This window comes from Dermacentor albipictus, unplaced genomic scaffold, assembly GCF_038994185.2.
Source record: "Dermacentor albipictus isolate Rhodes 1998 colony unplaced genomic scaffold, USDA_Dalb.pri_finalv2 scaffold_14, whole genome shotgun sequence".
NCBI lineage: Eukaryota > Metazoa > Arthropoda > Arachnida > Ixodida > Ixodidae > Dermacentor > Dermacentor albipictus.
This window is the reverse complement of record NW_027225568.1, coordinates 6037766-6048247: the sequence shown is the minus strand read 5'-3', so window position 1 is coordinate 6048247 and position 10482 is coordinate 6037766. Positions and strand designations below refer to the sequence as shown.

Sequence of the window (10482 nt, the reverse complement as noted above, 5' to 3'; positions counted from 1 at the left end):
TGATGGCCAACGGAGAAGTAACTAACTGATCGTGCGCCTATGAGCTCTTCAAATATACGACAAGCATTCCTTGTGCTATTGGTCGCCTAGATCAAGCCTACTTATGTGGCTATAATACGTACTGAAAATAGGAGATTGCTTTGCGCCCAGATCACATCGCTGCCTTTTGGTCCAACAGAAACGGCACATGGGCGCGCGTGAAAACGGACTTCTGCGCGAGCGGCCCTAACAGAACGATGCGCCGCATCGCGTGCGAACCGAACGGCATGGCATCGGAAAGGATTCGACCCGTCTGTGCCGCTTTGTCGCTGCTTTATTGGAGCGCTCACACCTGCTTCGCCCAATGAGCTCTAATCAGGGTGGGTGGACGCGGCTCAGTGCAAGCACGTGCGTTGACAAGCCTCGAGCGAGTGGAACTGATTGGATCCCACCAGGCACCGCAACAGAGACGCGCGGGACACGTTCCCGCACCGCGCACTACCTTCGGCCTGCATGTCGGCGAAGAAGGGGTACTTCAAGTGTTTCAGGCTGCATGCGCCGGCCTCTGGAACTCCGCAGCGTTCCGAGTCCGCCTGCACGTCCCCCTTTTTCCCTTCGCACTGCCTGGAGCATTCGCGGAAGGTCTCGTAGACGCCACGACGGCTCTGCGGGCAGTTGCCGCGCGGGTAGTCCCATGTCGTACACGCACGTCCGTCGAAGTACCAGAATGTGGCCACGACGTCCTGCCTGTAAAGGAGGATGTAGCGAAGAGACGTTGAGGATACTTTTGAGTTTACGTTAGGCGTTAAAGTGTCTCTCTAACAATCTTAACAAGCTACTAGTTGACGGGAAGGTGAAGACTTCGTTACCTCTAACATTGCTGTTATTCTTTTTTGCTTTTACGCGTTTGTTTTGTCGTTTCTCCTGCTGCCGATGCACCGCAGATTGGGTGTACGCTAACACCAGGTGGTCAAAATTAATCAGGAATGCCCCGCTACGGCATGCCTGATGATCATATCTTGGTTTTGGCACGTTAAAAGCCGAGAATTGAACTTTTAATTATCGTGCTGCGCCAGGATGTCTTATGTTGCGAGTCTGAACAAGACAGACGAACAACGACACGAAGACAGGGAAGCGTGATTTCGATAAACAAAACAAGTTGGTGTCCGCGCTGCTAATTAAAATGGAGTCGTACATTTCGGTGGTAGTCTACGGGAGTGTTTCCAGCGCTTTCTCAGCTTGTGAGCCGCCAAAATGAAGAAAGCAAAAAGTCTTTTTGTCGCCGTTTTATCAACTAACTTTGTCAAGTTGAGATCCTGAACGGTAAACATTTGCCTGATGGTGTCGAATAATACAAGAATTACAATCCCATCCGTTAACTTTTTTATGCAAACTTGTCGCACTTGCGCTTTGCGAGGAAGCCATGGTACTGATGCAGTAATTGTGTATAAAGGAGAGGTAGGTACCTGTTTTTTTAGTCTGTAAGAGACGGCGCGCATGTTGCGCTTGTATTAAGGCGCTGCGCAGGCAGCACCTGCAGAAATGTGCATTCGGGAGCGGGACGCGATAATAACTGATTTTCGGTTATATTATTAACCACGCTCTTCGGGATTTGTGCGAAGTTACGTGCGCGACGCGGACTCTGAGGTCGGTTGTCCGTGTTCTTCTCGTGGCCACAGAAGGCAACACCGTAGTGGACGACGACGACGACGTTTTTTTCGCGAGTACTCACTCAGGATAGCGTTTTTAACTTTGCAAGCATTTATGTGCCTACACAACGACAAAAGCAGTCCGTCCGTCCGTCACGTAAGACGATCGGTTTCGAAATAGCAGCGAACGAGTTGACCTCCGTGCTGCCTCTCGCTTCAGCGGAGCGGTGAGAACACAGCGCTCACGAAGTTGGCAGCACTCGGCGCACTCAGCCGCACATCGCTTTCGGGATGCAGGGCCCGCGCGGCCGCGCCGAAGGCAGCCGCAGCCGGCGTAGGGCGGGTCGCCGTTAACGATGGTCCGCATCGAGAGGAGGCAGCGTGATCGACCCCATCTAAGCACGACATCTACCAAACGTGACACTGTCAGATTACTGCACATACTACAGCACGCATCTTCCACGATGCAGCCGGATCTTACAAATGCACCATCATATATGTAGATCCTTGTCCCCTACTGACACGTACCCGCTCTGGGGGATTGGCGAAGAATCGGGTAGGTAAACTGTAAAATATGTCAAAATGTTATACTAGGCAAGCTATAACCGAAAGATAGAGATTGTAGAGCCTGCAATATTTCATGAAACTGAAAATGCTGCGATGACCATAAAGTAAAAACAATTCAAGTTCAATTTTGCTGAAAGAAAAGGAGTCTAAAAAAAGTTTGTATTCAGAGTTTAAATCTCACTGACCATCACATAACATGAGTGAACATTGCTACTACTCGCCTCTTCGTCGTCGTCTCATGCTGATCTGAGTTAACATTTCGGTGTTGCAACCACGCTTCTCTGTTCCACGGTTCTTTCCACGTGTTTCTCACAATTATACCTGACACAGCAGCTTACGACGACGAAACAACAGGTGATTAGTAGCAAACGCTTACATATCATTTACATAACTCCCACAGGAGATTGTGCGTGTGATTTTGCGAAGAAGGCGGTTTGCTGCGTTGAAATAAAAGCAATATAGTCGTGAGTGCCAGCTGTTTGATGCGCGCCGTTCTTTCCGTGCCGCATTCGATGCGGAAGCATCCTGCAGGAGTATCAGCAGTTCTACGGAATGGGGTATGTCCGAGGAGGTTTTAAAACAAAATTTCAGGAATGGAAGCTGGAAATGAAGGAAGGAAAGAGGAGGGTGGACAAGACCAAACAGGGTTCTGTATGGCCATGTGCGGCGCTGATTGTTTCTAACTCGCCGCCGACGCTGCATGAAATGTTGTTCTGCTGACTCGGCTTCTAATGCTGTTTCGCGCAACGATTATAGAACCGGGTTCTTTTATAGAACCTTGGCTCTCTAAACGCAGGCTCCTCTTGGGCGCGCAAAGAGAGCAACTCTCCACACGGCTAGCTGGGAACGAAAAGTCTTTACTCTCCGGACGAGTGGCCGTGCCTTCCATGGCAGTGAAATCCTCTGCGCTCGGGAGGACAGTCTCCGCAGCTTACATCACAACGCACTGGCGCGTGACACTACGCGAGGTGCCGTGGCATATCTCCCGCTCAGGTTAGGACCCCACAGCCCGTAGTGGTCAGGCACAAAGGCGGCCAGAACGAATGGCGGCAGCCCGAATCCCCGTTGTCTCGACTGGAGCGTCGCTGCCAGGCTCGGGAAGTGAATTACTTGTCGCTGCACAGTGGCTCGCCTGGCTGGAAATTCTCAGCTAGTGATTCTGCGGCTGTCGGCAGCTCGAAACCTTCGTCGTCAGTGTCGAAGAGTGATGGGGAGGGACACGGCCGCTCTTTCTTTTCTGAGGTCAGCAAGCATCTTTCTGTTGCGGCGCACATTTCCCAGCTCTGTTCGGACACACCAGAAAGGGGCCGTGTCTGCTCGGTGCATTGCTTTATTTCCCCTCGCATTTGAGGTATTTTACCAAGACGCGGGTTTGCGGCGAGGCAGTTGGTAGCTCCCTGGCCTCACGGTGACCAGCTTACGTCTAAGCTTAAGTCTATCCTCTGGCGTTCTTTCGCTTCGCAGTTTCGAAATGCGAGGTATTTCCTTGCCTAATCAGAGCCAAGGCGAAACGTGAAGCGGCTCCAGGTCGTAAAGTTTGTCGGCGGTGCTCGCGCGCCCCCATGCGTCTGTTCGTTCTCCGCTACTGGCTCGGCGCCTCTTAGTGCACTCGCCAGTACGGGTGCGCGCACCACAAACAGACGTGGTTGGGTTGCACTAGGTGCACTATGTTGCGCGTACGCCTCCACTTGCAGATGCAACAACGATGTTATCGCGCTTGGACTTTATATGGAACATCACGGCGGCGACGACCACGACGGTAGAAATGCGCCTGGAGTGTCCATATAATTACTATCGCAATAAAACACTTCGTCGAAGACGAGAGAGAGAGAGAACAAAAACTTTTATATGTAATGAGATGGGGGTAACTATCTGGTAGGGTGGAGCCCTTAGTTCAGAGCCCATTGGCTTGCGCCCCTCCACGTGCCCGCCGGATCAGCCGTCGCTGCTCTTGCGGGTCTAAGCTGGTCAACGTAGTCTCCCAGGAGGAAGGTAAAGGTGAAGGAATAGGGGAGTAACCCGGAGGGTATGGACATTCTAAGGTGCAATGATATACTGTGGGCTTTGCTCCACAGTAGGGTCAGTATGAGGGATATTGTGTGGGGTGTAAGAGGTGAAGATAAAAGAGGTAGAGAAAATGAATGTTGGAAGCTGTCGCCACGCGACGGTGTCTTCTAGGTTAAGAGAATTATTTGGTGGGGCGAAGTGTATCCTGCTATCTCTGTAATGTCGCAGAGTTTCAATGTAGTTCAGTGGTTCTGTCTGTGCGCCGTCTGGGTTGGACAGCTCTTCCAATAGCGCCCGGTTAGCGAGCTCTCGGGCTACCGCATTAGCGCGTTCATTACTATGGAGAGAGGCGCGTCCAGGTTTCCGGACGATACGCACCCTGTGTAACGTTGTGGGGTGTAATGATGTAAGGACGCGGTGTGTGTAGGGTGTCACACTCCCTTGTGCCAAAGTCCTGCATTAATAATTAATTAATTAATTTTCGGGTTTTACGTGCCAAAACCACTTTCTGATTATGAGGCACGCCGTAGTGGAGGACTCCGGAAATTTCGACCACCTGGGGTTCTTTAACGTGCACCTTTATCTAAGTACACGGGTGTTTTCGCATTTCGCCCCCATCGAAATGCGGCCGCCGTGGCCGGGATTCAATCCCTCGACCTCGTGCTCAGGAGCCTAACACCATAGCCACTGAGCAACCACGGCGGGTCAAAGTCCTGCAGGCAGTCTATGAATCAGTGACCATTGTGACGGTTCCATTCGGTACCGGTATGTTTGAAGCGTGTGCGATGGCTAGGGAAATAGCAGCCTCTTCCGCCGTGCCGGTGTACACATTGCTGAACGTGGCCGAAGCCCTCAGAATGTCTGTATTATCTAGTACGACTAGACATAGGGCATGTTTCTGTGGGTAGCGGGCCACCTCTGTGTATAGGACTGGTGTGTTTGATGTGTCATCGTGAAAGAGTAGTGCCAGGGCTTGTGCTCTTTCCTTCCTTCGGCCTTTATGACGGTCAGGGTGCATATTCCGGGGGAACGGGGCCACGTGAATTTTGTTGCGAATGCTAAGTGCAAGATGTGTGCGGTCTTCCTTTTGTTGTTTTCTTGGTGTCTGGTATCCTAGCCGCGATAAAATGAGGCACCCTTGCATTCTTCGTTGGAGACGTTGCAGTTAAGATGACTTTCGACTAGTTCGCGGATGGCGTTGTGCACCCCGAGTCGTAGTAGGAGCTACGTGGACGCATGTTGGGGTAGTCCCAGCGCTGCATTTAGTGCTGTACGGAGGAGGGCGTCCATCTGGTGCATCTCGGTCTGAATCAGGTTATGATAAGGGAGGTGGTAGCTTGATCTGCTAATTATAAGGGCTTGCACGATTCGGACTACATCTTTTTCATGGAGTCCTTGTCTGCGGTTTGTAATGCGCTTTATCATGTGCGTTACTTAAGTGATTTGTTGGCGGAGTATGTGTAGGGTACGTGTGGCCTTCCCGTTGCGTTGTATGTGAAGGCCTAGTACACGTAGCCTGTCTACCCTTGGAATAACGAATTTGGTTCAATGTGTGCACTGCGATCACCCCTGATTCACATCGGACGTCGTCAGCGTGCCGTGGCTCATGCATGTTGCGCTCCTAGAGCGGGCGTTTCTCCGGGAGGACGTGAGTTCGTTTGGGCTGTCCGCCATGTGCAGGGGTTTTCTAAAAGGGCACGGTCCCGTGATTATGGCACCCCGAGGGACCCCCGTGCCTGCCGCCCTAATGCTATCACCGATTGCTTGGTGTCGCCCCGGAACTTGTTCATGCGAGTGAAATGTTTCATGCACGGTGGTCAGTTTGAAACTGTCGTCCAAATCATCAACGCTCAGGTCTTCGAGGAGGAGATGGCGTGCTGGCTGTTCCGCAGCGTAGTACTACCTCCTCCGACGTAAACAACGACGACAACCGCCACCACTGTAGTTGAAGAAGAAGGTGGAAGGACGTGGAGGGGACTCGGGGCTTGGTGGCAGGGCCGCATAAATTAAAATAACACAAAATAAGAAGCTGCTCAAAAATGCATGTAAAGTTGCCTCATTGACTTTCGGAAATGATTTGCATTGACATAAATAATCATCAAGAATAGTTTCTGCCGGAATTTTTTGTCGCTTTCGCGTTGTCGACGTTTTCCGGTACAAGGAGAGCTTGGAATGCTGAAACTAGCGAGTGGAGCTGGCGTCCAAATAGAAATTTAGTCGGGCTGAAGCCTGTCAGCGAAGGCGTATCCCTGCAGGCCAATAGAGCGATGTAAGGGTCTTGTGCTATTTCCAAAAGATGTTTCCGCCTTTCGACGGCGCGTTCCGCTTCCCCGTTGACCTGTGGGCGGAGAGTGCTGCTTGTTGTGTGGGTGAAGTGGTATGCCTCGGGAAACTTTGTGAATGCCAAGATTGAGAATTTCTGGCCGTTGCCCGACACCACTGTCACAGGGACGCCGTGACGAGCGCAGATAATCTTGATGACGTTAATAAAGGCGTCTGCGGAAGTGGAAGCCAGATGCGCTATCTCCGGGTACCGTGAGCGGTATTTTACACAAAGAAGATAGCTGTTTCCCCGAAGTCTGAACAAGTCCACAAACACCATATGCCATGAATGCTCTGAAGGAGCCGTCGGTAGAAGCGCTTTGACTCTTTGTTGTCGTTTTTTTGCGCATGCTTCGCAGTTGAAAACCATTTGCTGAAGTTCGGATGAGGTACCTGCCAACCGCAGAGACTGCTTCGCCCTTGTCCTGAAACGTTCGATGTCCTGGTGCCCTTCATGTAGGCGACTGAAAATTTCGCTCCTCAAGGATTGAAAAACAACTAAGCGCGTTCCGTACAGTAGGTAGCCGTCGTTTTCTGGCAGACTTGTTTGGTGCTGCTCAAATAGAGAGAGTGCGCTATGTTCTCCCGACCATCCGTTTACGTTGGCAGACCTCGTCTTCCTTTTGGTCTTTCTTCACTGCATCGAAGACGGAAGTTTGCAGGCCCGTGAGTGCTCCCTGTACATAGGCGTTCATTTAATATTAATAATAATATTTGGGGATTTACGTGCCAAAACCACTTTCTGATTATGAGGCACACCGTAGTGGAGGACTCCGGAAATTTTGACCACCTGGGGTTCTTTAACGTGCACCTAAATCTAAGCACACGGGTGTTTTCGCATTTCGCCCCCATCGATATGCGGCCGCCGTGGCCGGGATTCGATCCCGCGACCTCGTGCTCAGCAGCCCAACACCATAGCCACTGAGCAACCACGGCGGGTGGGCGTTCATTTCTTGACAAGTGAGGACTCTTGGTGTCGAACTGCCTGCGTTTGGTGCCCTCAAGAGAGCGTCAGCAGTGGTGATGCCTTTCCCTGGGACGTATCTGCATGACGTAGCTGAAATGCATGAAGCACACGCAGAAGCGTTGTATTCGTGGTTGCGGCAGATCGATAGACTTTTTTCCCAGTAGGGAGAGCAAATGTTCGTGATCACTTTGAAAAGTTGCCGTCAGACCAAGTAGATATTCTTCGAACCATTCGGCTCCTCAGGAGAGAGCCAGTGCTTCCAGTGCTTCCTTTTCGACTTGAGCGTAGGGTGTTTAGGCTGGCGTTAGGAATCTTGAGGCGAACGCAATTAGGTGGACGTTCTCATCTGGCTGAACCTGCGGCCATACCGCGCCGAAGCCGTGGGCTGATGCGGTTGCTGAAAGCGTCGCCAGATAGCCCGGTTGGTATTTTGCAAAGCACTGGTTCAAACAGGTGAAGTCCTTGAGGCTTCGGAAGGCTTGTTCTTGAGTGGAGCCCAATGTCCACTCCGACGTTTTCTTGACAAGACCACGCAGAGAGGCTGTCGTCTCTGGACAATAGGGCAGCAACCTTGCCCCAGGATCCAGCGGACTCTGGACCCTACGATCCGGCGGACTCCGGCGACATAGGTAGGCGGCGGAAGGCACTTGACCGCCTCGACTTTTTTATGATCGGAACGCATGACTTAACCACTGATGATGAAATCCAGGAAAGTCAGCGCCTTCACACCGAAAGCGCATTTGGAACGGTTGAAGGTGATTCCCAACGAGGCTCGAGCATCGTGTCACGATTTCTCTCGTGCTCGGTTTGATCGCGGCCAAAGGCGAGAACGTCGTCAATGAAGTTGACAACTCCTGTTAGTGCGCTCAGGTATTCGGACGTGTGTTTCTGTAAGCATTCCGGTGGTGGCGTTATGGCCGAAGGGGAGTGTTGTGAAACAAAAGCGCCCGATTGGCGATTGGGAGGGAGGAAGTTGCGTCTAGTCTTGGAAAAAAAAAAGCCTTTTCTTCATCTTTCTTTCTTTCTTTCCTTCTTTATTCAAGACATTCCTTACAGAAATGCCTTGGGGGACGCGACAAAAGGCACTGAACGTGCCTGACTGGGCCTCGCCACCCTTGGCAGCTGCGGTCACACAAGCACATAAATTAATAACAAAAAGTATTGAATACAATAGCCGAAATTTGAAACACGGTAGAACTTAAACATCAATACGTGTTCTTTCCTTTTTTTTAGATCAATAACATAAATACAGATACAATCCGATACATTGTACAGGTAGTTCGAAGCAACAGTCGTCCGGGTACTGAAAATATATCGGACTTTCACAATGAAAAGTCGAAACACAGAGTAAGCGGAAACCAACTGGGATCAGTCCGGCACAATTTTATGCGAAGCATATTACGAGAGCTCAACCCAGCTCCTCAGGCGCGGCGGTGTCGCCATGAAACCACGTGACACCGTGACGTCACGACAGAGGAGAAGTGGCTTTGGCTCAACTCTTGCAAGACGGGCTGGGTGGGAATCGAACCAGGGTCTCCGGAGTGTGGGACGGAGACGCTACCACTGAGCCACGAGTACGATGCTTCAAAGCGGTACAAAAGCGCCTCTAGTGAATGCGGTGTTGCCTTAGAAACGAGCTGTTTCTGAGGCGTGCGTCTCTTGCTCAGGCGCACATTTCGTTGCCGCGCCGAACGCTGCTTTGCTCGACGCTCACCGCGTCCAATGCGGGGCGCGTAGTCGCTGCCCTGTAGCCCATTGTCTTACACCCCTTGGCGGGTCGACGGGAACGCTGTCGCGTTCCACTCTTGAAGGCGAAGCAGTAATGCATGAGTTGTTTCTTCGTCTAGCCGAACCAAATATAGCCAAGCAACAGCAGTTCACCAGGCTAAACAGTGGTTCAACAACTAAAATAAAGGCTAGTATGCTTCGCATCCTGGGCTTAACCTTACCTAAGCCACAGCCATTTTTTTATTCTATGTTAAGAAAAAAATTTCTGAGCATTTTTCTGATAATGTACATTGAGGTAGCTGTAACGAGTGCTTCAGCTATTTCCGGATATTCGTTTAGAAGGACTGGTATAATAAAACTTAGTTTTTGATCGCTATATTTTGTACGAGGATGTGGCCTGGGTATTAAATTATTTCGTAGGCAGTACGGACCAGGTTTCACTTGATATTTGGTTTGGAAAGGTGTTGTTTGGTGCTGATGCAATATTTCTAGGGCTAGTTTATATTTATACAATTTATGAATAGGCAGTATTTTATTTGATATTTAAAAAGGTGCAGTGTCTTCAGAAAGTTCTAAATTTCCCGTTGCACGCACCGCTCGCTTTTGTAAGGAAAAAAGACCGTCTAGGTTGGTCTTAGTCGTTGTTGACCATACTAAGTAACAGTAACATAACCGGGAATGAAATAGCGCGTAGTATATCTGCCTTTTCACTACATACGGGATATAATATCTTACTTTATTTAAGATTCCAACAGCTCGGTGGTGGTGGTGGTGGTGGTGGTGGTGAATTGTAGCAACAGGCGGGTTTAGCCTGGCGAACAAGGCCGGCAATTGCTCCGCCCGAGCGTCTCGCACAATACCGCTGAAGGGTTTCACCATATGTCCATCAAACCAGTCTCTTTTAAGAATTCGATGAGGAGACGGGAAGTTTCTTTGCGTGCTATAACTGATCCCTCGGAAAATATAAGGCGTTGCAGGCGCGCATGCGGAAGGTCCTTGTTTTGCAGATTTTTCAGGAGAGTGTCTCTTTCATCTTGGAATTGCTGGCAGGACCACAAAAAGTGCTCAATGTCTCCTGTCTCGTTGCATGCCGAACAGTTCGGAGAATTGATTCACCCCGTTTTAAATAACCAGGCCGGTGTATTAGCAGATCCTGTTCTTATTCGATATAGAAGTGAGGCTTCCTCTCGGTGCAATCTCTTGGTTACGCAGGGCATATGCGGTGGAACCCAAAGCGACGCAAAGAGATTTCGAATGTCAGAT

At 50.5% G+C, this 10482-nt stretch overlaps 1 protein-coding gene across 1 annotated transcript in view; it reads right to left on the bottom strand.

The window, feature by feature from the left end:
- Window positions 1–254: 254 nt before the first annotated feature.
- The window catches only part of LOC139051758 (uncharacterized), a 34610-nt gene continuing 24382 nt past the window's right edge, over window positions 255–10482 (bottom strand). Inside the window, exon 3 of the mRNA XM_070528760.1 lies at window positions 255–726. Coding sequence (XP_070384861.1) covers window positions 375–726 — 352 coding nt within the window. The 3' untranslated portion in view covers window positions 255–374. The remainder of the gene's footprint in view (window positions 727–10482) is intronic.